This window comes from Hyalella azteca, unplaced genomic scaffold, assembly GCF_000764305.2.
Source record: "Hyalella azteca isolate HAZT.00-mixed unplaced genomic scaffold, Hazt_2.0.2 contig16588, whole genome shotgun sequence".
Lineage (NCBI taxonomy): Eukaryota > Metazoa > Arthropoda > Malacostraca > Amphipoda > Hyalellidae > Hyalella > Hyalella azteca.
The window spans coordinates 411745-439476 of record NW_025946404.1 but is presented as its reverse complement, the minus strand read 5'-3'; the positions used below and the strand labels follow the sequence as shown (position 1 = coordinate 439476).

General features: G+C 41.3%; 3 protein-coding genes across 4 annotated transcripts in view; all 3 read right to left on the bottom strand.

Annotated features, from left to right (window-relative positions):
* Window positions 1-1954: 1954 nt before the first annotated feature.
* LOC108669078 (immunoglobulin G-binding protein H-like) lies at window positions 1955-13519 on the bottom strand. 2 transcript variants are annotated; one of them, XM_018156363.2, is made up of 12 exons: window positions 13446-13519; window positions 10975-11183; window positions 10201-10351; window positions 9386-9480; window positions 8205-8318; window positions 7226-7372; window positions 6542-6664; window positions 5817-5923; window positions 4286-4445; window positions 3841-3903; window positions 2357-2488; window positions 1955-2188 (listed from the first exon to the last, which is right to left on the bottom strand). In XM_018156363.2, exons 2-12 carry the CDS (start codon window positions 11167-11169, stop codon window positions 2108-2110), a joined length of 1368 nt encoding a protein of 455 aa, XP_018011852.1. In that variant the 5' UTR covers window positions 11170-11183; window positions 13446-13519; the 3' UTR covers window positions 1955-2107. The 2 variants fall into 2 exon arrangements, with proteins under 2 accessions (XP_018011852.1, XP_018011851.1); XM_018156362.2 differs by lacking the exon at window positions 13446-13519 and adding an exon at window positions 13380-13418.
* Window positions 13520-15175: 1656 nt separating this feature from the next.
* Window positions 15176-17017, bottom strand: LOC108669074. The gene has a single exon (XM_018156358.1). It carries the CDS (start codon window positions 17015-17017, stop codon window positions 15176-15178), a length of 1842 nt encoding a protein of 613 aa, XP_018011847.1.
* Window positions 17018-25178: 8161 nt separating this feature from the next.
* The window catches only part of LOC108669081, a 9605-nt gene continuing 7051 nt past the window's right edge, over window positions 25179-27732 (bottom strand). The window contains exons 6-10 of the mRNA XM_018156364.2: window positions 27709-27727; window positions 27367-27499; window positions 26715-26843; window positions 26252-26406; window positions 25179-25408 (exon numbers count right to left, since the gene is read on the bottom strand). Of these exons, the coding sequence (XP_018011853.2) occupies window positions 25219-25408; window positions 26252-26406; window positions 26715-26843; window positions 27367-27499; window positions 27709-27727 (626 nt within the window). The 3' untranslated portion in view covers window positions 25179-25218. The remainder of the gene's footprint in view (window positions 25409-26251; window positions 26407-26714; window positions 26844-27366; window positions 27500-27708; window positions 27728-27732) is intronic.

The following is a 27732-nucleotide window of genomic DNA, read 5'->3' as shown; positions in this document are numbered from 1 at the left end:
TCATAATGCCTTGAGTAATTTAAGAGCTCAAGCATGTTGACCTGATTTGTCCGTGATGCATATGAATTGATAAAAATCTACTTTACACTCGCAAGTTTCATTAGGTGAAAGCTAAGCGAAAAAAAAGAATGAATAATTTTTATTGCTGTACGTGTCTTTGTAGATATCACCTATTCAAACTTGCACTTCTTGTGCCATCTGACTGTTGCCTGTGTGGTTAACTCCATGTCTAATGACTATAACCAATTAAAAGGCCCTCACTTACTTTTATTATTAGCGACGCTCAATGGATCCTTGGACAAACAGCCAAGCTGTTATGTAGACCAGACATCATCCAATATCATTCTGGTTCATGCGGATGGCTGACGTCTCGTGTATGCTGTCTGTATGGCTCCTTTTAAATGCTGCTCACGTGTCCCACTTCTCGCTCCGTATCTAAGATGCTGAAACTTTTTCATTCTCGGCGGCTCCTGCGTGCTAGCCTGCCGCACCTTGTGTATAATTAAGGATGCCTCATTGCTAATGGTCCTGCTAACAAATGTTGTGTTCATTACTCCTCTGCTGAATATTCAGTGCGGTCGTTTTAAAAAAATAAATTTTTAGACTATTTACAGAAACATATTATTTTATCTACACAAGATTGTGCATCTGAATTGTTTACGATAAATGAATTATACGACTCCCGAATTTACATAATTTTATTATTTATGAATTTATTTTCGCCGCTTGGCTATTTATTCTCGTGGAAAATTAAAAGATAGAAAAATAGCAATGTGAAGTAAAAAATTTTGTTGAGCTTTTTAACCATAGTAACTAAGTATTAATTTTATTATTTTGAAAGAATTGGAGACGATATTATCTGATAGCGTCACTTTTTTTCAGACATCAATTGCAACCTTCGCCGTGCTGGGGGCTGTCATTTTCTACAACCTCGTGAAACCAAAGAAGAAGCAAGCATGAACTGCTTTACCCAATTCCTCGTTGTAGATAATTGATCATATGCGCATTCTCAAGTGTTCTCAGGTGGTAGGTATCACAATGGGAATAGGCAAGTTACGATTACACGTATCGTACGTATGTTGACAACCATAGATTGATGATTTCGTCATTCTTAGCCGAAGAGAGGTATAGAAGTTCTGGAATAAGTTGAATCCGTTTCGAAATTGTTTGATGAAATTTCTTTGTAATTTATTAATTGAAGTTTAAATAAATTATGAAGTCGTAAGTTTATTTCCAACTCAAGCATGGACTAATAATTCGATTTCATAGACTATGAATAAATTAGAAGATATTAAAAACGCAATTCACTCCTATATCTATAAATTCATAGTTCAACAGTTTAAATACCTTGAAAGAAATGTAGGTATGACACAAAATTGTAGCTGAACTCAATTGTGCCGCGTGCTTGTCTGACCTTATTTTGACCGATCAATCCAGAGCTTTATTTTGGAGACACCTCATAAGAGTGATATTTCTCAAAAAAAAAAAAAAAAAAAAAAGAATTACTGACACTAAGTTCAGAGGAGAACCGTTACTCCCCGCCACCGGCCATTCCTTTATTTGCTTTCACTTAATCAGTGGTTTTTGAGGATCTTTAATTTGTTGTAGCCCGATTTCCGTCTCTGGAGGTGTCTCGTGACACCTGAAAAGAAACTATTCCTATCAGAAGTTTCATGGAAGAAATTTCAAATCTATCAGAAGTTCCTAAATATCGAGACAGAGTTATCGTGTGGTCGATTGACTTGTGAGGGCAAGCATGTCCCAAAATAGGACCCATTCAAAGACTCGGGAATGCTGAGCTCGGCCTTCATTAAGGGAGCTGTACATATCCCTGCCGAGTCAGCCAATGACCATTGCTCCTGAGGGTCCAAGGATCGGTATATACTCTTGTTCATGTCCTCATGCGTTAAGGTATATACTTACTTAATCTGACACAAAAAAATGGAAGTAAAAATTCGTTTATCCATTTTTTATTAGTATTTATTTGAAACTTCCGCTTGATACCAAACACTAAAGTAACTTCACCGTAAAGCAGCAAATTAAGTGTCAGTTGCTTACTGGAGATGATGTAAAAAAGAAATAATGTTCGCAGTGTGTAAATGCTGCCTCAGTCATCTAGAACATGTTCATTCAACTTCATGATGAACTCATTGAAAGCCTGCTTCTTCCAGCTGTTGTAGTCCTTCAGCTGCAAACAGAAGTTGCACTTAGAAATCACACTTAGTATATAAAATTGATGAAATAATAAAATATCAATCGGGTGACTTTTAAACAGCAAGATTTTGAATAAAGTCAAATTCAGGCGCGACAATCTCAATCGTTGTTTCCGCAAGTAACAAGATAGAGTGAGGCTTACAGCTTCGATGTGCTGCGCGATACGGCTCTTGAAGAACTCCTCCACTTGGACGGCCTCCTTCTGCAGGGCGTCGAGCTCCCTGTCTGCCGCCTGCAGCTGTTCCTTCAGCGCCACCTCCTTGGCTTCATCACACTGCAAACAACTTCACTTATTAAAATGAGCTGCGATAAAAATTCTTTAATATGATAGAAATGAGCTGCGATAAACAATTCTATTGGCAGTGATATATGATAGAAATGAGCTGCGATAAACAATTCTCTATAGTGATATATGATAGAACTGAGCTGCGATAAATAATTTTCTATAGTGATGCATGATAGAAATGAGCTGCGATAAACAATTTTCTATAGTAATGCATGATATAAATGAGCTGCGATAAACAATTCTTTTTAGTGAAATACGATGGAAATTAACTGCGAATTCATTGCGATCTAGTGAAAATTGATGAAAAATATATACACTAATTTGAAAAAATGAAAGAAGGCAGCAAAAGAATGAATTAACTTGCAAGGCTGTGAATGGAAATGAAAATAACACAGGAATTAAAAGAGTGGCACAGGATTAAGGAGAGAACCGGATTAAATAATGAGATTAATTCTTCGTGCCTCCCTTCACATGTCCAGACCGTAAGAATAGTGCAGTTAATGAGAGAAACCTTACTGCATCTTCAAATCAATGGAACAAAATTATTGAGCACAAATATAGTTTACATTGATCTCCATAAGAAAATAGATGACCTTGGCCAACAATTAACTTCGAGTAGATAAAAATGGCTCGTACCATGAATTCGTGCAAAATGGCTCTCCTGTGAATCGTTATTTGACTCGGTAAAATGGTTGTATTGCACCAGAGCCATTAATGGTAGCAGTAAACTGTTGTATTACCTACTACCCAGGGGGGACTCCTAACGGGTGTCTGTGCTCGTCAGAAGTCCTATGGGATTTCGCGCTCCTATGGGGATTGTTCCTGAGCGCCCCACCGCTGAGCTCGCGGTGTCTGACTGCAGGTCTGAGTTGTGGGGTTAAGTTATTATGTAGGTAGGATTCCTTACATTAAGTTATTATGTAGGTAGGATTCCTTACNTGTCCCTCCTTGTCACTTGTCCCTCCTTGTCACCTGTCCCTCCTTGTCACCTATCCCTCCTCGTCACTTGTCCCTCCTTGTCACCTGTCTCTCTTTGTCACCTGTCCCTCCTTGACACCTGTCTCTCTTTGTCACCTGTCCCTCCTTGTCACTTCGTCTCTTCGAGATGCCCTTCTTTCGCGTCAGCTTCAGCGGGCTGGACAATTGAGACCTTCCGCCCTTTGTGGGTTATGTCAGTTATGGAAATCTGTTATCTTTGATTGGAGAAAGGTTTTAATGTTTGAGACTTCCAACCTCGTTGGCGATGTACCGGTACATCTTAACTTTCGGTGCGAGATAGCTAATAGCTGAAGGGCTAGTAAAAATGCGACCACTAAAGTAATTAAGCATATTTTACCCACTTTGTCCGCCTGGTCCAGCTCGTCCAGCATCTGGCGCGCTGCCTGCATGTCAGCCTGGAAGCCCTGAGAACAAGAGCTTCAGACTATAACGCACTTAATTAATACTGGCATTGGTTGCATATATAATGCTTTGTTTATACTATATTCTGTTCTATCATATTCTAGCCTAATTTAATTTAGCTAGCAGAGAATTTTCTCAATATTAATAGTATTAGTGATTCTGAGTCAGTGACTTTGCCCCTAGTTTACTTTTATGATTTATTAGAAAAACAATCCGCTATAAGTGATTGCTTTGGATGAATATATAGAATAGACATTTTGAACAGAGCCAAAATTTCTAATTTTTGCTGCGGTGTTTTGCATGGATAAAGTATCTGCGTAGCTAACTATTGCGTGAAAAAAAACTATAGAAGTTCAAGTACTCCGAATTAAAGGCAAGACTTGCATTCATTTTCCTGTTCCAGTTTTCAGCATTAGAGCTGCGTTGCTCGTCCAGAGCAGCAAGCTTTTCGCGCAGCACAGAGTTGCGGTGGTCGAGCTCTTCAGACGCGCTCTGGGCGCGACTCTGACGGTTGCAGAGGTCCTCTGTCTTCAGCAGCTCAGCTCTGTAATGCATCAAAAAGTTCCATAGTGGACAAAAAACAGTATCGCGATCAGGCTCAAATTCCATGGCCAAAAAAAAACAGCATCTTTATCAGGCTGAAATTCTAGGATGGTGCGTAAATTTATTTTCATATTTGGGCGGATACGTTTTTTTCCAGCTGTGATTGGTTGAGATGTTATCCTCTCTAGACTGAGATTGGTTTTGGGATCATGATGTCTTCATATCTAGAATGAGATAGGTTATTCAAGTCTTTCCAATATGCTATGTGTTTTTTTAGTCATTTAAAATCCCTCTTGAATTCGACACTGAATTTTATGGTAACCATTGTTAAACTTTCCTGAAAAGCATTATGGTATACACAACAGAAATATCTATGAAGATGCCTAGACAAAGAGATTAATCTCTCGCACTCAGAAAAAAGACATGGGTTCTTGTTCAAGTAGTGATGTAATTTTTGAACGTGCGTGGGTCATCCTGATCAAGTTTGGCCCGTCAAAATGGCGTACCAGCTCTACGTCTGGTCACTACTTGTGACCAGACGATTGGTTATTGATTGGTGATTGGTTATTGTGTCACTATTTGTACAATATGACTTATTAATTTGGTTGCAGGACTGAGGTCAACAATGCATAGAGGAGCAGAGCAAGGTCCTTTAAAATGGGACCTACAGTCAGGGACGACAAGCTCTGTTCATTGCGACCAGAAACTACGAATTTATTTCTGGTTGCACAAGGACTACACCGCAGAGAAAACAGTTGCATCATTTAGACATTCCAAGGAGTATTACTCTGGGGGTTATTGAGGGCGTTTGGGAGCGGATTTCGCACCATGCGCGCTCCCTAACATAGATAGGTCAAGAGGCTCACTCATGAGGTTACGAATAATGAAATTGTTACTTCACAAACACATATAAAGCTTCAAAGATTAAGTAAAATTGGAATGTTGGACTCGATTCAAAAAAATATTTTGAGCTTCATATCAGTAATGCACTGAAAGGTTTTTCATATCACAAAAGCTTTCAAAAGACACTTTTATAAAACGATGAACGGTCGAGGTTTCATCCCGTGTTAGTTGTCTAAGCAATTCCTCCAAAGCTACTGGTTTGAGTCACGCAATCTGATTTAAATGGAATTAAATTGATTGGTTCAAAAATTACACATTGGGTTAACCAGGTTCCGAGAATTTATATTTGTTACATGGCAAGTAAGCAAAAACAGTGAAGACGGGAGAGCTACATTATATTATGAAATATATCTGGTGGAGGCTTATTTCAGTATATAAATATAATATACTGAAATGTAAATTATCTTATTTCAGTGGCTTTAGAACTTGTGTCGTGACGGGATTATTCAATATCACACATGCTACTCACAACTCCTGAAGTTGGTGACTCAGATCTTGATCCAGCGGCAAGATCTTGTCCTTCAGGAGGGCCACTTTTCTTTCTGTTTCACTGTGAAGACTTTCTAGGGCCTCCAGCTGAAACATTATATTCAATCACATACCTTGAAACTCGTGCAACTTATTCGTATCCGGTAATAGATAACAACATTAGCTAGATTACTAAGTGCACTTTACATAACTATGATATAATGCCACACAACAAAGAATACAACACATGAAAGTTCTGTCACACGTAGCGGCCAGAATAATAATCAACTTTTGAGTTTTTGTTATACAAGGCCTTGTAAGTGATATGCGGCATTGCCTTACTACATACTACAAGAACAATAATGACCTGCTCATCACGACAGTGGCAACAATGACCTGCTCATCACAACAGTGGGAACAATAACCTGCTCATCACAACAGTGGCAACAATGACCTTCTCATCACAACAGTGGCAACAATGACCTGCTCATCACAACAGTGGCAACAATAACCTGCTCATCACAAGTGGCAACAATGACCTGCTCATCACAACAGTGGCAACAATAACCTGCTCATCACGACAGTGGCAACAATAACCTGCTCATCACGACAGTGGCAACAATAACCTGCTCATCACGACAGTGGCAACAATGACCTGCTCATCACGAGTGGGAACAATAACCTGCTCATCACAAGTGGCAACAATAACCTGCTCATCACAATAACCTGCTTGTCCTTGTTGCTGTTGTCGGTGTTGGCTGTGGCAATATTGTGGTCACGCTGCTGGAGGTCGTCAAGCTCCGCCTGCGTCACGACGCAACCTTCCAGCTCCTGGATCGTCTCTGCCAACTGTAACATTAATTATTGTTTATTGTTGCTCATCATAATTCAGTCATGAGATATTTATTACATGAATTTTATTAATCGGCCTGATCCTCATTAGGACAGTATATGCTATCATTATTACCTAGTTTTATATGAATCTTTTCACTATTTTGGTCAATTCAATTGCATTATTTCCAAGACAAACTCAATTGTTCTACAGGCCTTTGTTTGCATCTTCAAGAGAAACGCCAAATAATATTCCATGGAACTGCTAGGTACTTTTTGGGATAAAAAAAATAAATAAAATAATGATTTCAGTGAAAAATGACATCACAAACGTGACACAAGCTGAACATAAAATCATAGCACTTAAGCAGGAAAACATCATTGGCTTATAAACTGTCTCTGTTGAGGTATTTACGGCACATCATAAAAAACTAAACCGTCAACACAACTGCATAATCGTAGCAGAATAGCTGTGACTGTATTAGTTTTATTGGTGGTTTAAATATACTGAATGAACAGAAGTCACATAAATGAGAGTTTATTTTCATGTAGCTGCAAGATTGCCTCTATGTAACTCACATGATCGCACTCTCCAGTAAGGGCTCGAGCTGTCTCAGCCTGCTCAGCGATCTCTTTCTTCTTGGCTTCCAATTCTGCTTTGAGTTGCTCCTTCACTACTCCTTTGTTCTGCAGGCTCTGCATCAGCTTCTCGTTCAGCTCATTTCCCTGTATATGAACAAGTCAAACAATTTATATGGTAAAAACTTGTTTAATTTAAAATTTACTTCCACTCAATAGTTAAGAGATACCGGTAGGTATATTGTTTGATAAAATTTCTATAGTTGGTTGCGGGGCTATTATACTAAATATATACCTCAGTATATATAATATTTACAGTTATATAATTACATATATAATAAAGGTATCTTTTTCAAACAATTGGTGATTGCCGTTTGACAATTTAGGTTCTCAAATCTTATTTTTCAGTTCTGTTGCTCAAATTGTTAACACATTGTGATATGGGTTGACTGATCTAGGGATGGGTCCTTGAAATGCTTAATTTTCTTGAGAATTATTCATCAGTAATTTTGTAGTTAATTTGGGATTTGTGCAATCAAGTCATCATAATTATTGATGGTAATCACAATTATGATCACAATAAAATTCCCTGTATAATCAGTAACAAAATACAAAAAACTTTTACTTAACCTCATGTCAAGAGTTGTGAGAGCAATCTGTAGTCTCAGCAGCTTAGGCATGGATTTCCTAATTCATATAAATATACGTAATTCAATCATAATATATAATAAATATACATATGAAAAAGCTACATAGGTAGCTCCATTAATAAACACTCATCCAAGATGGAAGAATAATCCAGCATTGAACAATGACATTCGACATGAACTGATTGCACTGGAGCCAACAATGGTAAAACCCTTAAATTGTAGTTGTAAAAGTACATCGTGTGAACTTGCTACAGCAAAATTTAGGTGAAAATTCTCATAGCTAATTATTACAAGTGGTAAAAGGTCCATAAATCTGATGGAGCACTCACTTGCTCCTGCATTTTATGCATCTCTTTCTGCTGTTCCTTCAGCTGTTGAAGGCTTGCCAAGAGTCGACTGTGCTCACTCTCAATCCTTGCCATGTCTTCTTTTCGTTGAAATGCCTGAAAGTTTGAGAGAAAAATTTCAAAGATGAGTTTAGTTCTACTAAGAATTTCAAGTCCTGGCAATTCTGGAGATGAACACAGAGGTGTGTACGAGCTGATGAGTTGCAAAATCAACTCAACTCTTCTTCAAACATAAGTTACATTTATTTTTTATAATCTTCTTTAACCATTATCCTTGAATTTTATAAATTATTTAATCTAGAAATACTTAAATGGATGTGAAAATTCACAGTTGCACCTAAAAATGCATGACAGATTGTCGAAATGCAAATGGGCATTTCAATGTAACGATAAGAAAAATAAATAATCCACATTCAAGAAGGATAAAACAATCAAAATCAAAAGTCCAACTTCCAAACAATTAGAAAACGAGTGATTACACTAATTGGATAAAAGTTTATAACAATCAAAGTTTATAACAAGCATGGAAAAATTTTCAGAACAATATCTTGTATAAGGGATAGAGCTAAGGCTAAACAAATTCATTCCCACAACAGAGATCAACAGTAGGCTTGACTAAGCTGTCAGGTGTTAAAAATTTTACATGGCTTCAAATTCTGAAAGATTTTAATTTCGTAATGGATAAAGTGTTGAAGTACCTAATAAAAAGACGGATGTGAGTTATAATCGGTCAAATTTACAAGCCCTCAAAATTCTATTACAATAACAAATCTTGTCAAAAATCGATGGAATGGCATAGAAACAAACAGATTTCATGAATCAGATTTACAAGGAAATTTAACAGAATGACTAATTTTATACAAATCAGTTACTGTGTTAAATATTGTATGTTGTAGCTGGAAGATGCATCATTTCATTCAATTTACCTCACTCTATTAAGTATTTTAAATAAATTCAATTTATTTGTGGAAGCTCTGGAAGAAACTATCACTACATTACTCTTCATATATTACAAAAATTGAGTTGCATATTAAATCAATGTTATATTAATATTTTCAGTGTTAGTGAGGAAGCCACATGACAAATTTAATTTGAGCGCAATTTAAAATAAACCAGAAACTGGAAGTAAAATTAATATAACTCCATCTTAAGTTATGGCATACCTCCAAACGAATTTTCTCTGTTGCTTCATCAAATTCAGATAATTCATGAATTGCATTAACCATATAATTGAAGAAACGACGAGTTCGGCTTTTATCTGAAACATCAGGACAAAAATGGAAATTAGGCCGTAACCCATAATTATGTCACCATGCACCCTATCAAAATGGAGTCAGGGAAACACAATATTCAATCCAGTATGTATCCAGCAAATTAAATAAAGTGTTTTCCAAAAAGCTACACTAACAGGAAATGCATTAAATTCATATAAACAAAACTTGATCCCACATGGAGTGCTGAAAAAGCAGCAAATCTGTAACTGAACTTCCCTACGACAAATCTGCAACTGAACTTACCTACAACAAATCTGTAACTGAACTTACCAACGACAACTCTGTAACTGAACTTACTGGTACATCAAATCTGTAACTGAACTTCCCTATGACAAATCTGTAACTGAACTTACCTACAACAAATCTGCAACTGAACTTACCTATGACAAATCTGTAACTGAACTTACCTACGACAAATCTGCAACTGAACTTACCTATGACAAATCTGTAACTGAACTTACCTATGACAAATCTGTAACTGAACTTACCTACAACAAATCTGTAACTGAACTTACCTATGACAAATCTGTAACTGAACTTGTCTATGACAAATCTGTAACTGAACTTACCTACAACAAATCTGTAACTGAACTTACCTATGACAAATCTGTAACTGAACTTACCTATGACAAATCTGTAACTGAACTTACCTACGACAAATCTGCAACTGAACTTGCCTACAACAAATCTGCAACTGAACTTACCTACGGCAAACAAATCTTCGAAGCCAAACGTGTTATCTTTATATCTTTTGTTGAAGAACCAGGCCAGGAGCTTGGCAAGTCTTGGAGCAAGGATGGCTTTTTCGTAAGCTTCAGGGTAAGTATGGCAATCTTCTGGACACATTGGGCCCATCTGAAAATCAAAAACATAACTCAGTACTCACTGCAGTGAGTGACAGAGAGCACATTTTCTCGTTGATGACAATGTTAAGTCACGGACGGACAGATGGACATAGGGAGCACAATAGTGCATTTTTTCCATAAATGAGAAAATGCGCTAAAAAAGAATTCCAGTTTCATGAAGAACATCAATGCTATGGGAAGATGATATTATGAGTTATACCTACTCAAAACTTTAGCAGGTAGGTGACCCTATATAGCTAAAAATTGCAGCCAAAAATAGCAGCTTCTATTGCCTTATTGCTGGGAGGCATTAATTTGACAGAAGTAAATATATTAAGTAAAGTATTAAGTATTTTTAGAAGTAAAGTCCTAACAGGTGGTAAATATATCTAGTGAATATATCCTGACTTTTTAGACCTGCTTCCTAATTTTTTATTTATTCAGATTTCCTTATACAAGAAATGGAATAACTATTCACAACTATTTAAACCAACAAGTTCCAGCAAATGTCCTATGTATGTCACATAAAAACACAAAGGAACTTAAATTACCTACCTACTTAATTCATTGCTAAATTGAGTGCACTTTTCGAAATGAATTTCACAGAAAACCATCAGCAAATTGATAACTGACCTGTTTCATCTTGTCCAGAGAAGCCCTCAATGTAAATTTGGCAAATTGTAGGTAAATGGAGAAGACAAATCCTTTATCAAGATCCTCAACTTGCTTCATAGTACAATCACAGTTATAGCACATATTGAACACCCTGATCCAGCTCTCCCTATCTTCCAGGAGCTCAGCACTAGCCTGCTTACTGCTGCGAGACATCTTGTTCTTTTAAGCTGCAAAATAACAATATGTATAGTTAAACACAAAAATAAATACTCTATTTGAAGTAAAATGTCAAGTAAAATATTCCTTAGTATCAATCTATAGTTTCTTTAGACAATTGCACAGTAGCTAATAAAAGCTACCTATTCATAAATGGATGCATTCATAAAGATGCATGATTTTGTGGAATTTTATAATGTAGATTGTGCTCACTGGACTCTTGATCAATCAATTAATTCATGTATACACACTACACAGTGCATCATTTCAGCACATGTCACACCTTCATAACTAACAATTCATAGATATAATTTGCTCCTATATGATGAAATCCTTGATAATGAAGGAAAAGGATTATACTGATAATGAGAGCCCTGCCACACTTTGTTGACACCTCAGCCACAAAATAAATCTTATACTTTCACTTTCTAAATAATTACATTACCGTATTGTTAGTAGTTTCACTGCATCAGACTAATTTGATGTATTACTATTATAGGTACCGGTATATTAAATGAAAATAGATATGACAAATGAAGCATAACAGAGAAAAAAAGACTACAGTTCAGTAAAGCAAGTTTTAAAATCTTCCTTTATGGGTCTTATGAGTAGATGAGTAAAGTATCATGGATACTTGAATTATCACCTATAGATATTGAATATAATTCTGAACTAGATCAAAGAATTAAAAATTAAATAGCTTCTGGCCTTGTTCCACTATGGTTTGGTTCTGGGTTCATTACAACTGGCATAATTACATATTATGATTTAGACATTTAGTAACATTCTAATGTTACTTTTAAATTAATAAATGGAAATTAATATAATAAAATTAATACAGGCTGGTTCTCTACACCATCACTAGACTATTGTTAAATGAGTACCTAATAAGGGGAGGTTTATTTTGTTTTTACCACGTTTTTCTTGACTTCGTTTCATGTCTATCTGTCATCAAAAATTCAGACCTTAATTTAGAGCTTTTCTGAACATCCTAGAAAGTAGAAACTTTAAATTTGGCATGCATGCTTATGCTGCCTAACAATTTAAGATTTGATCATCAAAAATAATGTAATAATTAAAAAAAAATTTAGAAAAAAAAATAAAAAAAACATGAAAAAGTGACGGTTGGGAATTGAGTCTTTTCTCAAACATCCACACTTGCAAGTGAGTTGCAACCCTGGAAATTGATTTCAATTGCTAAAATTGCTAACAAAAAAGTAGAAAATACCTAAGTAAATATAAAAAAAAATATTTTTAAAACCCACATTTTTCTGGTTTTTACAAAGCTAAATATACCAAAATAAAATAAATAAAAAAAGTAAAAAAAACACGTTTTCTCAACAGACAAAAGAGAAAAACATTTACTCTTACATAACATCACAATGATAATGATTACATAACATTTTACATAACTTATATTTTACGTAAGAGTAAATGTTTTTCTTTCTTGTCTGTTAAGAAAATGTGGTTTTTTTAAAATGACTATGACTCATTTTTTTAACTTTGGGACTCAACAATGAACTTGAATGAGAGTCTAAAAAAACTCCCTGCTTTGCCACTATGACTATGACTATGCATGATATTGGAAACCTTACTTTGACTTGTGAGAGTGTGAGTGCTTGCAGTCTTTCATATTTTCAACTATTTTCTAAATAGTTGGTCAAAGAGTGGCAAATATCTGAAATGCAATAATTTCAATTCAAATGTTCCAGCAAGATTTTCTGAAGGAATAAATTTTGCTGCTGATGTGTTGCCAAATGCCAAAGACCTTGCAAATTGCAATATTCATAATTCACCTACTTTCTGCACCATGGCTTGCAGCTTGCCTATCCTCAAACTTCAAAGAAAAGCCATTTAAAATCAAAGATATAATATTGGTCAGTACTCAGTAGTTGACTGACTTGACTCAGTAGTCAGTACTAGGAACTGAAGAGTTTAATTACCATGGATTTACACATAAAATATAAACCCAGAACTGGCAGGAAGCAGTCTCAACCTCAGTTTATTTTTTATCTTGCCAAGTTGCCAGAAATTTGTGATTCAGTAGTATTGTTAATAAAATACCTAGAGGCTAGATCTTTTCTTTTGAACTTTGAAGGCCGCCAGGCCGGCCCCGGCAGCCTGGCGCGGCCGAAGCCAGTAAGCGGCCCTACTCCCTAGTACATATGCAGGAATAATGCAGCTCTTTATTAGAATCAATCTTTCACCTGAGTTGAAATTTGTGTTGTTGTGGGGTTGGAAGTAAAGAAGCCACTACTCAGTAGCCTACTCACCAGGCTCCAGCAGAAATTTAAATTCAAATCACCCGCTAGTCCTGCAACAGACCGCCGTGCGGAAAGAATGTTGGAAAGGATTCCGATGGACTGAAAAAATAAATACACCAATCTCTAATAAGGTAATAAATGCGATATGGATTAGGAATTCCCATGGTTGAACTACATAAGGTTGACCCACGAGGACTTCCGTCTCTCAGTTTAGCTTTCTTGTTGCGTCACTGAGATCGAGAAACGTAAACAAACCTGCCATTCCCATGACGGATTGGTTGACTGGTTTGAACGCATTTCGGTGGTTGGTTAATGCTCGTGACGTCACTTAGATCAGTGACGTCACTGTCGTCACATGCGAACAAAAAGCTTCATCTGCGAAAATGAGCTTCTCATGGGTCAACCTTATACTAGAACAACCATAACATAACATATTGATCTTTGCGCTGAAGTGTAGGCCTGGTGCGGCCTGTCGCCGATTCTTTTCCTTTTCGTGCCTTGTTCACAGAAGATCTAATATCGTTTCATTTGACCGGATCTTTTCATGACTGACGATAGTTTCAAGTAGCTACTAGACTTCCACCGGGTTCGATATGGTGCTAGGCATTTCAAATCTGAACATATATTTTTCCATAGCTTTATCTAGTCTTTATCAGACTCGCAGCGATGCTGACTATAACCTATACGCAAGAGCTCGAAATCAAGCTAAAGAAAGCTGTCGCACCACAGCAAAAACCCTCGAAAAAAGTATTGCTAAAAATGCAAAAAAGAACCCGAAAGCCTTCTCTTTGTATGCCAGCTCGAAGTGCAAGATGAAGGACGGTATTTCTGATTTGAAAGTAGATCAGCGAAAGATATCCTCTGATGAGGGCAAAGCTAACGTACTTATAAATTTAGTAGAGAGTGTTCAAAGACGCGCAACAAGAATAGTTCCGGGCTTGAAAGGCAAGTCCTATGAGGAAAGATTAAAAGATTATGAAGCTTCCAAGCCTCAGTTATCGACGTCTGCGTGGGGACCTCATTGAAGTATACAAGTATACTCATGACTTATACAAGGTCCCAGAAGGATTACTAGAATTTGAAACAAGAACCAACACCAGGGGCCACGGCTATAAACTAAAAAAACAGCGTTGGAACACATCCAACCGACAACATTTCTTCTCGCTTCGAGTCACCGACATGTGGAACAGCCTACCTGATAGCATCGTTGAAGTTGGCGTGCCAACACAAATTAGGTAGCGGGAGGACAGGCAGGGCGTTGAAGGAAAACGAGCTCAGAAGACGGACGTGTCCACCGTCGAGGAGCCCCCTTGACGTTCGGACCCTGAGTGAGGCGCACTGTGACGGATCTCACCACGCCATTGTGACTGCGTCGAGTTTCTTCAACAATTCCGACAGGCCACGAAGACCTCCTGCAACGTTTTTCTCTAATCAGAACTATATCCCCAGACTGGAGACCTTTCGCGGCGCATTGCCACTTCTTCCGAAGCTGTAATTCGTGAAGATAAATCTTGTGCCAGGAGCTCCAGAAGTAGTTCGCGAGAGCTTGAACTCTCCGCCATCTGCGGCTCCCATAGGCCATGAGATCGTGGTCCGTTAGATCAGTTTGATGTTCGGAAAGGCCGTACTTTTGAGTGAGGAGCATGCTAGGAGTAATAGGGAAGGGCTCGTTGGGGTCGAAGGACACCTCAGTGAGTGGGGTTGCGTTGACGATCGCCGCTGCTTCTTGCAGCAGGGTGTCAAGCTCGTCGTAGGTAATTGAGCGCGGAGTGGCGTGCAACATCGCCGCGTCCAAACACCTGGCCTATCTTGCGCTCCCAAGCGCCTCCGAAGTGGGAGGCGTGAGGGGGGTTCAAGAGCCAAGTGGCACCGTGGTCAAGGAGGCACCTGCTCGCTTGTTCGACGTTGATGCCTTCGTCTTGATTCTTCGCTCCTATGAAGTTTGTGTCCCTGTCGGAGCGAACTGTACTACAACCGCCACGAATTGCAACAAATCTTCTGAATGCATTTATGAACGTCGGTGTATCCAAAGATGGGAGGCACTCTATGTGAACTCCTCGAGACGCGAGGCAGGTGAAAATGACCGCCCAGCATTTCATGAGTGAAGAAGTCCTCCTGGTCGTCTGACCGTGGCTGATCATCCAAGGACCGAACACGTCGATGCCGACAGCGGAGAAGGGCGGAGCGGCAAGAACGCGGTCTTGTGGCAAGCTGGCCATTTGAGGGGCTTCGCACGAGGCCCTGAGGCGCCTACAGGTAACGCATCCCTGCAGTAGCTTCTGTATGGCCCTTCTGCCGTTCTCTATGTGATAGCCAGCCTCGCGCACTGCTGAGTGGGTCACGTGTCTTCCTTGATGTTTTGTCAAGTTGTGATGATGCCGAAGTATGGAGGTGATGATTGGATGGCCTGCAGGAAGCAGCAATGGATGTTTGATCTCGCGAGGAAGCTCAGACATGCCCAAGCGACCGCCCACACGCAGCAGTCCCTGTTCGTCACGGAAGGGGGCGAGGGCAGCAAGTCTGTGCCAGGGACCGAGTTTCGGCTCGTTCGTTGACATCAATTGAGGAAAGGCCACCGTCTGGGCCTCTCGAATTATGATGTTATGAACTAAGGTTCTAGCCTCAATGTAAGTGAAATTTTTGTGAACGGCCTCACCTTGTTTCTGGCGCATCTTTCGTACGAGACCTCGGCAGAGTGACACGACTCGTGTTGCGATTCTGAGCGCTGCGGGCCAAGAACTCAGTTTTCTGATGAGAGCAGAAAAGGTTTCGTCGGAGTCTGAAGAACTTGCTATCAAGGCTGTCGATACAGGCGAGTCATCGGTTTCCGGCAACGGTTCGAGTTCCGAAAAGTCCGTAGGTGAATGACTGTCAGGAGAGAAAATTTCACGACGCAGGAATTCAGGCCCACGTAACCACGATGTCTGTTGAAGCGCGCGGGGTTCGGTGGCCCGAGAAGCGAAGTCGGCTGGGTTGGAGGTCGATGGGACGTAACTCCACTGCTCTGGGCGGCTGACTTGTTTGATGATTGTCAAGCGTCGTTGTACGTAGCGAGTGAATCTACCCGATTCGCTATTGATGTAGGCGAGAACAACCTTACTATCGGAGTAAAAATAAACGTCTTGTGGGGGTGATTTCAGCTCTCGTAGAATCTGCTGAGCTGACATCACCGCTTCGACGGCTGCGCACAGCTCGAGTCTGGGTATGGATGTGGCTGCTCGCGGAGCCACTCTACTCTCCCCACGCACGAAGGCGACGTAAGCATCACCCGAGTTGTCGGTGGAGCGGAGGTAAGACGCGCAGCCGATGGCGTCCTGGGAAGCGTCGGCGAAAACATGAAGAGTTTGAGACACGGGATGCGCCAAATCTTGGGGCAGAAAGCATCTTGGGATTGTGAGTAGGCGGAGATCGTCGAGACTAGCTAGCCAGCGGGGGTAGATGCGACGCTGCTCCTCTGGGAGAGGGTCATCCCAGTCAAGACGCCTGGAGTCTGGGAGCTCGTCTGACTCAGACAAGATTCGGCGAAGGATCAGTCGGCCCCCCAGAGTGACTGGGCTAACAAAGCCGATCGGATCGTACATAGAATTAACGACCGAGAGAATGCCGCGCTTCGTATACGGTCGATCGGGTATGTCGATCTTGATAACGAAGCAGTCGCTGGTAGTATTCCAGCTCACACCTAGCGTGCGGTGAGTGGGACTCGGGGTGAATTCTACGTCTTGCGACGTTGCCCTTTAGCTGACAGGAAAGGCGGCGGACACTTCCGGAGAATTCGACATGATCTTGTGCAGTCGGATCCTGTAGCGTGCCAACAACCTTCTAGCGGTCGACAGGATTCCGATAGCCTCTGTCGGAGTGGCAGCAGTGCCTAAACCATCGTCGCAGTAGAAGTGGGAAGTGATGTATTCTTTGGCAGCCTCCGCATATTTCTCGATTGCCTGGTCGGTCTCAACAGTTGCAAAACCTTCGGCAGCTCGACGAAGACAGTAAGTGGCGACGGCCGGACTCGAAGTGTTCCCGAAAATGTGTACGCGAGCGCGATAGGTTGCCATTCCTTGCTTGGGATCGTTGTTTTTCCACCAGAAGAATCTCATTAGATCTCGCTGCTCGGGCAAGACGTGGGACGAGTGGAACATTGCTTCCACGTCGGCAACAAAACCGACCCTTTTTTCTCTAAACCTTGTCATTACCTCGCGCAGGCCGTTGTTGAGATCTGGACCGGACAGGAGACAGGAGTTTAAGCTGACTCCGTGAAACACGGCGGCACTGTCGAACACCAAGCGGACTTTCGACTTGCGTTGCTGCACCACCGGAAAGACTGGGATGTGCCAGAGTAGCTTTGGAGAATTTCCCAAGTCAGCCGAAGAAAGCTGCTCGACATGACGAGCATCAATGTTTTTCTGCATGGCTGATATGCAATCGCTGAGCTTCTCCGGCTCACGCGCCAAACGCGAGAGAGTTGACTTCTGTCGGCGCAGCACTGGCAGCAGATTGTTTGGCATGCGATTGTCAGTGGACTTCAGAGGCAATGGCACTTGTCGGGAACCCTCTTCGTTGATGCTGACGTCGCTCACGATGTGCAGGAATTTCTCGTCGTCAGAGGAAAGACCAGGTACCTCATCGTCGGCATGTCGTCTGAAGACATCGGCCTTCGCAACTGGAAGGAAGCCTGGGACTGCGCTGAAATGCTCGTGATCGAAAGACACGCAAGTCTTCATAGCAGTTGCGGAAGCGTTCTCTAGATGCGAGTTATCGTTGCAGATCGATCCTACCACGGTCCAGCCTAGTGGAGTGTGGTGCACGTATGGCGAACTAAGCTGCTCCGTGACGCTGTGAAGTAGCTCGTCGCTGTCTCTTCCCAGGAGAATGGAGACTTCGGCATTTGAATCCAGCTGGTAGAAATAGCTGGCGTAGCGCGATATTTTCTGGTTGAGAGAGACCATCTCGGGAGTAGCAATCAGATGTCGAACGTCCGGAATCATATCGTTTTCCAGCAGCGGTGGGAGAATGTACTCTTTCGACTCTGAGACTCCTCTGATAATCAAGCCGGATGCTCGCCTTCCGGTCACCGAAACCCTATGACGATTTAGAGTAGAAATGGTGTATTGGTGCAGCGGACCACGGACTTCCAGAAAGTCGAGCAATGAAGGTGAGCAAAATGAGCTGTTGCTCTGCTCGTCAACTATGACGTATACTCTGCAACAACGTCCGGTATTTCCATCCCTAACATCGCAGAGGAGTGTCCTACAGCAACTTACGTCTCCGATCTTCTCGCAAATCTCTGTGCAAAGGACCGGGCCAGATGCCTGTTGACGTTCGGAAGAGTTATTCTAAGAATTTCCTGACTCTTTCTTCTTGCCATTGATGCTATCACCCGAGTCTTTAAAATTCACTCGATCCAGGTGGGCGACGGTGGCATGGTTGGTCGATCCGCACGTCGCACATTTAACCTCTTGGCTGCATTTTGAGGCCAGGTGGGCTCCCAGACATCTAAAGCAAAGCTTGTGCTGTAGAATAAAATCTTTCTTCTTCTTAGAGTCCAACTTGATCAGGGCCTTGCACGACACAGTGCTGTGAGTGTTGCAGTCGTGAAAGGCGCAGGAATTTCCTTCTGACTCGACGGTGGTGTGATACGCTCCGATGATCTTCGTGTTGGGTTTGTGTGAAGGAGTATTTGTAATAGGCAAAGAAGGAGTTAGAACGTTAGCACATAGAGTTGGAGAGATCGCGCAGGAAAGTACAGAACACTGAAAATTGCGGATGAGCGTTGTGTTCCAGGGAATGCTTGTCCTTCACTCTTCTCCACCCATTTGCCGCGAATGTAGGGAGCTTCCTCCTTATGGGCTCCAGGCCAATGGCGTGGTTCAAGACTTGTAGATCAGGAACAGAAGAGATGGCGTGAGCAACCACCAAACAGTCGTCGCTGAGCTGTCTAAGCTTGTGCGCCACGGGCTCGTCCTCCTCCCGACCCTTTATTTCTTCGGACTGAACGAGACGGTTGTAGAGGCTGAGCGCTACGTGAAAACTCGAGCCGAAGCGCCGCTCAAGTTCGGCCAAAATGTCCTTGAACTGGGTGGCAGGATCGGCTCCGATTGCAGCGGTGAGAGTCTCGATTAATCTTCGAGGCTCCCCAACGCAATGATTTGCCAGAATTTCTATGGAATCTATGGGGTCGGCTTGAAGATTTCGCATCCTTTTGAGAAGGTTGTCTAACCAACGGTGAAACAAATGAGGCTCCCTCGATAAGCTTGACTTGGAGCTCGCCCAGGTCGGCGAGAAGAAAATACCGCAACGCTCCATCGCCAACAGCAGAGGCGGGAGACTCAAAATACGGGCGGTACAGCAACCGACAGGGCAGGGTTCGCTGGGGTGAAAGATGCAGCTGCGGGATTTAGCTCTCGCCGTTGAGAGTTGTGTTCAGACGTAGAGGAGTGCGACGCGTGATTGTTGACCCAATCGCTCACGCGACTGTGAGCTGCTGATCGAAGAGAACCTTGAAATGACGGACTTGTCTGGCTCTCAGCCCTAACCTTACGCTCTCTGGCGTCTAGGATTGCTCTTTCTAGAGCAATTCGGGCAAGTTTTACCTCTGGATCTTCCTCAATATCATTTGAAGGCTTGCTCGTGGTGAGGTAAGAGCCTGACCTGGACTTCATGCTTGAGCGAGCGCTGCCTTTCGCGCTCGTGCGAGCGCTGCCTTTCGTGCTCGAGCGCACGCTGCTATGTTTGAGACTCTTCTCACTCAGGAGATTCACTGATGCCGCCACAGAACCAATACTCTGGCGACGATGAGAAGCCAAGTCTTCGCCTCTCAGGCGGAGAGCGTCGTGCAAGGCACTCTGCTTGGACATCAGCTGATTGAGCTCTCTCTGGAGCGTGGATACTTCCTCTCGGCTGCCAGCCCGTTCGAGCGCCGCCAGTAATTTAGTGTGATGGCGTTCGGCGTCTTTGGCTAGGTCTAGAAGAGTCGATCTACACTGTCGAACCTCTCCCTCATTGGTAAACGACTCTGGTTTGACTGAGGCTATGAAGTTACGCAATGCAGTGAATGCACAAGATGCTCTGTCGGCGACATCTTCGAGCTCAGGAAGCCTGGGCACCGGGACACGTTTTGACGAAGCCGTTAAACTCATGGCCGCTCTGGGTTACGAGTGCGTGAAAGAACTGACGTGAGTTGAGGAGAAGATGCAGATCTCATTTACTGTCTTGGACTGAATTCGAGGCTACCTAAATCTTCTCTTTTCAGCCAAGTAACGGTGAACCCAAGGACAGCAAGTAAGACATTCTTGATACTCAGACCAGGTTTACTGCCGGAAAGTTCGACCGTAAATCTGCACATAATAGAGCAGATGTAATACTCGAAAAAACAACATGAACTTTTAATCGCACTGAAAGTCAACAATTACCAAGAAACTCGTTATACATATTCGATGGATAGGTACTGAATTTAGCGAAATAGAATATTCCTAAATTTAGGCTGGCAACAATCTAAATATTTCATCTATGTGTAAATTATGCAATGGTGACAGCAGTAGCTTAGAAAACAAAGACAAGCATTACACTTACGAGATGTGGCACGTCGATCCTATTCATCAGTTCGATTGGTCGCTAACAATTGACTGTTACATTGAAACAACATCAAGTTTACGCACGTCTGGACAGAAAGAAGATGGAGATTCGGTTACACGATAATGGCCGACAATAAGTAAAACAAAGAAAAGTCCAAAAAACTACTATTGCATTTCACAATGGGCACAGTCACACCAGGTTTATCAAGATCAAATAACCACTAACACAAGACACAGTGAAACAAAGACTTGATATGGACAATGAATGAACTGGATTTCTAGGCAATGAATTAGCTACACATCTTATGCTAACGCAAGAGTTCGTCACCACTAAATGAGACGCCGCATGCTGCACGCTAGCGGGCGGAAGTAGAGCTAGACGGATGGTTCTGAGAGAAGGCAGAGCGCTGTGAACCCTAAACTCCAATAGTTTAACTCGCGCAACGCGACATAAAGTAAATTTTAATTATAAAGAAAAATTTCGTGTACTGACCGCATTTAATAAATTCTCGAAGTGCGATTTAAACCTTCAAATGACAATTTTTTTAAAAACTCATACGACTAAATATTTTGTATAATACTCCTTACTTTATTGAAATGGCTTCTGAAATTTCAATTTCTTGATATTTCAATGCTTGCCCGCTAAAGGGTTAAATAAGCCTTGGAGCCAACGCCCAGCCTCATTATGCAATGGCTGTACTCAGCCATAGATCTAGCAGCCATGTACCAAGCTGGAACACCGTAATCCAGACAACTGATGCCTTGCTTAAAGATAATAATGTCGTAGGACTACAGCCATTACTTCAGCATGCTCGCTCACAAGCATGCAGTTACGTATTTAGTCTCACCGAATCCGGCCCAACCTCTTCTTGCCTAACCTATGGTTGAACTAGTATAAGGTTGACCCATGAGAAGTTCATTTTTGCTGATGGAGCTTTTTGTTCGCATGTGACGTCACTGATCTCAGTGATGTCACGGGCATTAACCAATCACCGAAATGCGCTCGAACCGGTCAACAAATCTGTCATGGGAAAGACGGGTTTGTTCACGTTTCTCGATCTCCGTGACGCAACAAGAAAACTGAACTGAAAGGCGGAATTTTAGTATGGTCAACCTTATATAGTTCAACCTAACCTATTTACGACGTCTCGGGTAAATTTACGGCCAGACTCGCGGCCGATCTCACGGCTGCGCTCCCCTCCAACATTCAATGATCAAAGAACGTCACCCAAACTAATGAACGCAGCTCGATGAAACTTGGTACACGTTTCCATTAAGACCTTACGGTGATGTTTAGCTCGTAACAGTTACGAATTTCGCCTTCATTCGTGAGTTATATGGCGATACGGGCCGAATTTCGCATTGATCAAGGAATTTTTTTGCAAACAACAGAACAGATTTGAACAAAATTTTGAATATGCATTCCTAACTACCAAACGTTGATGTTTGCTCCTGGAAATTTTTTTCGATTATGCCTGCGTTCGCTAGTTTTATTCTCATTTCACATTCATTCGTGATTTAAACAGCAATATGTGCTAAAATTCTCAACGATCAAAAATTTTCTACTAAACTACTGAACAGATTTGATCGAAACTTTGTATAATACCTAACCTCACAACGGTAATGTTTAGCTGGTGACAATTTTTTCCATTTTGACTTCGTTCATGAGTTATACGGATATACGGAGAAATGACCTGCATTTCTGAATCCGATTTTTAAATTGACGTTGACCAAGAGCCGTATACATGAAGCAGTATTACCCTCAAACGAAGGCAAAATCGAAAAAATTGTTACTAGCTAAACATCACCGTTGGGAGGTTAGGTATACACGCGCAAAGTTTCGTTCAAATCTGCTCACTAGTTTAGAAAAAATTTCTTGCTCACTGCAAATTTAATCACGTATTGCTGGTCAAATCACGAATGAAGGTGAAAGCGAAAATATCTCGCGAACGAAGGAAAAATCGAAAAAAAATTTCGCTAGCTATACATCATAATCATGAATGTATATTAAAACTTTCCTTCAAAGTTGTTCAGTAGTTTGGAAGAAATTCCTTGATCACGGCGAATTTCAGCCTGTATCGCCATATAACTCACGATTGAAGGCGGAATTAAAAGCAATTCCCGAGCTAAACATCACCGTTAGGTCATAATGAATACGTGTACAAAGTTTGATCGAGCTGCGTTCATTAGTTTGGGAGACATTCCTTGATCATTGGAATTTGGATACCTGCCGTAAATTATTGTCCGAGACGTTCAAACAAGGCTCTCACACACCCTTATTTTCTTTAGAATAATTGAGTTGCCTATATAAAATAGTCTTATCAGTCAGTTTATAGGAGAGCTTGAAACAATTAATGAAAAATTAATAATTTCGCCAGCGCGATCCAATCATATGATCAACATGTCTCCCGGTAGAGACGCTAGCTGCTAGCCTAATATGGCAGGAGAGGGCGCATAAGATGCTACAACTGGAGGAAAGTCATCAGAATGCCACTAACGACAAAACAAACTAAAACGGTGTGCGTGACTGCGCGCACGTATCGATAGTCACAGATACCAGTAAATAAAAGTTAATCTATCTGGCTTTATTAGACGATTGGTATTCTAAAATATATTAATTCAAAACGTGACCAACCGGAATATCTAAAAAATAAAGAAAGAAAATTAAAGATACAACATAAAATGCAATAAATGAGACGGGGAAACGCAGATTTCAACACGGGATATGGGTGTAATTATGATTCTCGTCACTTATATTTGGCGTTTTACACGTCAGGAGCTTGAGTCCGCGTTCCAAGAGACGTTGAAACAGTGACTGAACAAGGTCTGGCCGATCTGACTCCATAATGTCTAAATTGTGGTGATTGTGGTGCTAGCCAATGTCCAAAGCGCCGCTTGGTTGTGTGAAGTACGCTGGGAACGATGAATATATTTTCCAAGGAGTTGTCAAGTCGGGTTCAAGATTTTAATGCGGTTGTCCCCAAAAACGAATCACAAGGTCCGACCCCGCTGTAGAACCCTCTCACTACAGCCAGGAACGATGGCGAGCAAAATACACATAAATTTTGAACAGGCAACATAAAATCCTTAATGCATGTAACAGAATTCCTAGCATCAGCCGAGCCGATCGAAAGAACAATTGCGGCGACCGAAAGATGCCACAACCAACACCTTGTCACAGCCGCGAATGATGGACAAATTGCAGCCAACACCTGCTCCACTCTTGTGATCTCTCGGTAGATATCATCAGAGAATCCCCGCATTCAAAACCTCTATAATAGTGAGGTTATTGCGAATTTTAGCTTATCGAATTATTTCATATTTGTATGCGAATTCACAAAAACAAATATGCTGAGCTAGTTAAGGTATAATATTTGTTATGAACTCTGCCGGTGACTTGTTTGTCTCGTTATTTAATAAAATATTGTGGATCATATCCACATCTTTCGCTTAACCATTAGCTCGAATCAGAACGAATTCTAACATTCGTCGCGGCATTTATCGAGTTTGCTCTCTCCACATACCATTATTTCTGGCCCTGCATAATCATGAAGAACCCAGACAACCTTAAGATTACCTGTTTTTGAAGAAATTTAACTTGACATTTGTAATGTAAAGCGGTGTCAGCGTTGATTAGGCTATTTGACCTGTCGCCATTTAACCTGACATTATGAACATCGCAGAATTTTTTGCAGCTGGTTGCGAGTCTTGAACATGCAACTCACTGCCACAATTTTAACGTGCTTAACCGTCCGGCCATCTCGCAGATTTCGACCAGAACTGTCGCAGGTAGCTGCGGGATCGAACCCACGAGTCCCTGCTCCAATCTTGTAACTCTGGAACTGTAACCACTGGGCCACCTTGTCCAAAATGTGGAACGTTGCTCATTTAGCGTGTCGTCTTACCACAGGCTAATAATAGTATTTTCTGTGTCGTTACAATTTCAGTATATGTTCCGCTGACACAGATGTACATATATTCTTTCTTACATATTTTTTTCTTTTCATCGAATATTATAGATAAGATTGTCTATAATGACTATCTTTAAACCAATTAGTCAAAATTTGACTTTTTGTGCGTAAAACTTTCTCTCTCTAATATGTATTCTTTTGAGAGATATTTCTGGCTACGTTTGTATCATATTTTCAGTAGATGCTCAATTAAGAACTCAGGAGCCGTGTTTTAAGATTTATTATTATTAGAACATGACAGTTCTACAGCTTGAGGTTCTCAGCAGCATTGGCAGGCCACGGGTTCTCATTTAGGACGGTCTGTATTGCGCTGGCCAGCTGCTCAGACAAAGCAGACTGGATGTCATCCAGGAAATGGTTCGTCAGAACCTCCGTCAGAGAACTTGTCAGCCACCCCAGAACCCCCAAACCCTGGATGTCCACCCCCACTGGTCTGCAAATGTGGATGTTTAGGTTAGATGCGAGGGAAATGTATAGTAGATGATACTATGTATAAGAACTCGTTCCCCTATGTTTTTAAATTAAAATCGAGCCATCAGCCACTACTAGGAAATTCTCTTTTCAATCCGCATTAGCGAACTGAAGTTGATCGTTTTAGTAGGCATTTTAAAGAAGTGAAACATGTTCCTGATAAATGAAGTGATAAGTGAAGTGAACCATATTATTGATAATTGAATTGTACATGATACGCGAAGTTGAGTCACAGCTTCAGTCACAGTGGCTACTTTATTGAAGAGAATATCTTGGAGAAATTTTTATTCCGTAGTGAAAGTTACTTAACACTGGAATTATACCATTTAATGCTTTTGAATTGAGGTATTAAGTTAAGCTTCGAATAGCGATATCTATCATTACTCAAAATTTAACATCTTAACATCTTAACATCAAGGCATATACTACGGTAATACCCTAATTATGTTAGGTATATTTGCGATTGAGGTTAATGCTAATTTATGCACCGTGAGAGTCTAAACACCAAGACCTGCGTAACATATTAGAATAGAATAGAATTGACACTGAAGAAATAGGCCCATGGCCTGTTGCCGATTTTTGAACTTTTCGTGACTTGATTCACAAGGGATCCGGCCAAAAAAAGGAACCCGATCTTTCCATAACTGACGATTGATTGAGATAGCTGCTGGACTTATTGCCTGGTCCGTAATTTGCTAGGCATTTTAAGACTGAAGATATGGTCCTGCATAGCTTCGTCTTGTCTGTTCTTGAAGGCGTTCATACTATTAATACCAAGTCTTAAATCAATTCATTATTTAATCACCCAAGTTCAGAGATGACGAACTGATCCAGATCAAAAATGAGGCTGTGGAGGTCAGCTCTGGCCGTGATGTAGACGTCGGCCACGTCCAGGCTGAGCCAGGCTTCGAAGAAGTCTGAGGTGCCATCACTGTCAGTCACGGTGCCCTGGTAGTGAGCCTGGTGCCCATGGGAGTTAACGAAGGACAATTATGCTCGGAATAATTTTATCAGGAGTGAAACTCCTTTAAAAATATTCAAATTACAACGAGTCATGGTCGTCGTATTACAACGAGTGTTGTAATATAGAAAATAATAGAAGTGTCGGCACTGAAGAAATAGGCCCATGGCCTGACATGTATATGACAAAGTTGCGATTATATCTATAAAATTCGCCTTTTGCCTCATTATGTTGTTTTGTTTTGCCATATTGCCAGACAGTGCTGCCATATTGCCAGGCAGTGTTGCCATATAGCGAGGCAACTCACCTCTAGCGGCCCCACAGCCACATTGGCATATAGGAACAGCCAATCAACGACCGTGTCCACCGTGGCCGTGCCAGACCTCCTGACTGTGCTAAGACCGGCCAAGGTTCCATTCCACAGGTCAGCGGAGTTCTTAATAGAAATAATACACAAATTGGATTAGTAGCAAATATATCTGTTAAAAATATCGTTCAAATATGCGTTTTGTTCCAAGATTTTGTAGTCAATTTCGCTTGAGCTTGCATGGACATCAATCAACACAAGCCCGCGTCCACAAGACATGAATCACGTCAACGACACATGTGCACTAAGTTAACCATATAGTTGCTCACGTTACATGGGTAAATATTAACAACCCTCGATCCTAGGCTATCATGGATTTTTCAATGGTCAATTTATAACCCACGCCTTAGCCATGGCTCATGATCTACAACCGCGCTCAAGCCATAGGTCACGATCACATTCGTTGATCCCAGACCAGTAGTAACGAGCTAAAACCGTCGCTCAAGCCATCCATAACGATCCAAAATCTTTGCTGAGGCCAAAGGTAACTATCAACATTCTTTAATTACAAGCCTCTATTCGTTCAGAGGGTGTGGCTAATGATTTTCAAGCCTCAATCTCTAGCCGTGGGTAACAATGAACTGTTACTCACATCAGATCCCAAGTCCAGGTGGGAGTTCGGTAACTGCAGAGGTTCCATGCCGGTATCCAGGATGAGCTGGGCGGTGTTCGCCATCACCATGTCCATGTAGGCGTTAGCGTTGCCCATGTCGCGAAGCATTTCCCTAGGAATTAATTTTTATTTATTTACTCACATTAACATTCATGTGTATGGTGTGTTTGAGGTAGTTTTTCGTGTCTTTGAGTGATCGAAACTGGGACTTTTGAGCGCGTGTCTGAACTGAAGCTTTAGGACTTTATGTACAGGCTGAACACCTCAGGGATGCCACTCACTGCTCAGGGATGCCACTCACTGCTCAGGGATGCCACTCACTGCTCAGGGATGCCACTCACTGCT

Coding starts and splice junctions, on each gene's coding strand:
- LOC108669078 (XM_018156363.2), bottom strand. CDS start 11,169: ATGTCTCGCAGCAGTAAGCAGGCTAGTGCTGAGCTCCTGGAAGATAGG. Junction 9,481..10,200: donor CGAAGATTTGTTTGCCGTAG/GTAAGTTCAGTT, acceptor CTGATGTTTCAG/ATAAAAGCCGAACTCGTCGT. Junction 2,189..2,356: donor TCGCGCAGCACATCGAAGCT/GTAAGCCTCACT, acceptor TTCTGTTTGCAG/CTGAAGGACTACAACAGCTG.
- LOC108669074 (XM_018156358.1), bottom strand. CDS start 17,017: ATGTACGATCCGATCGGCTTTGTTAGCCCAGTCACTCTGGGGGGCCGA.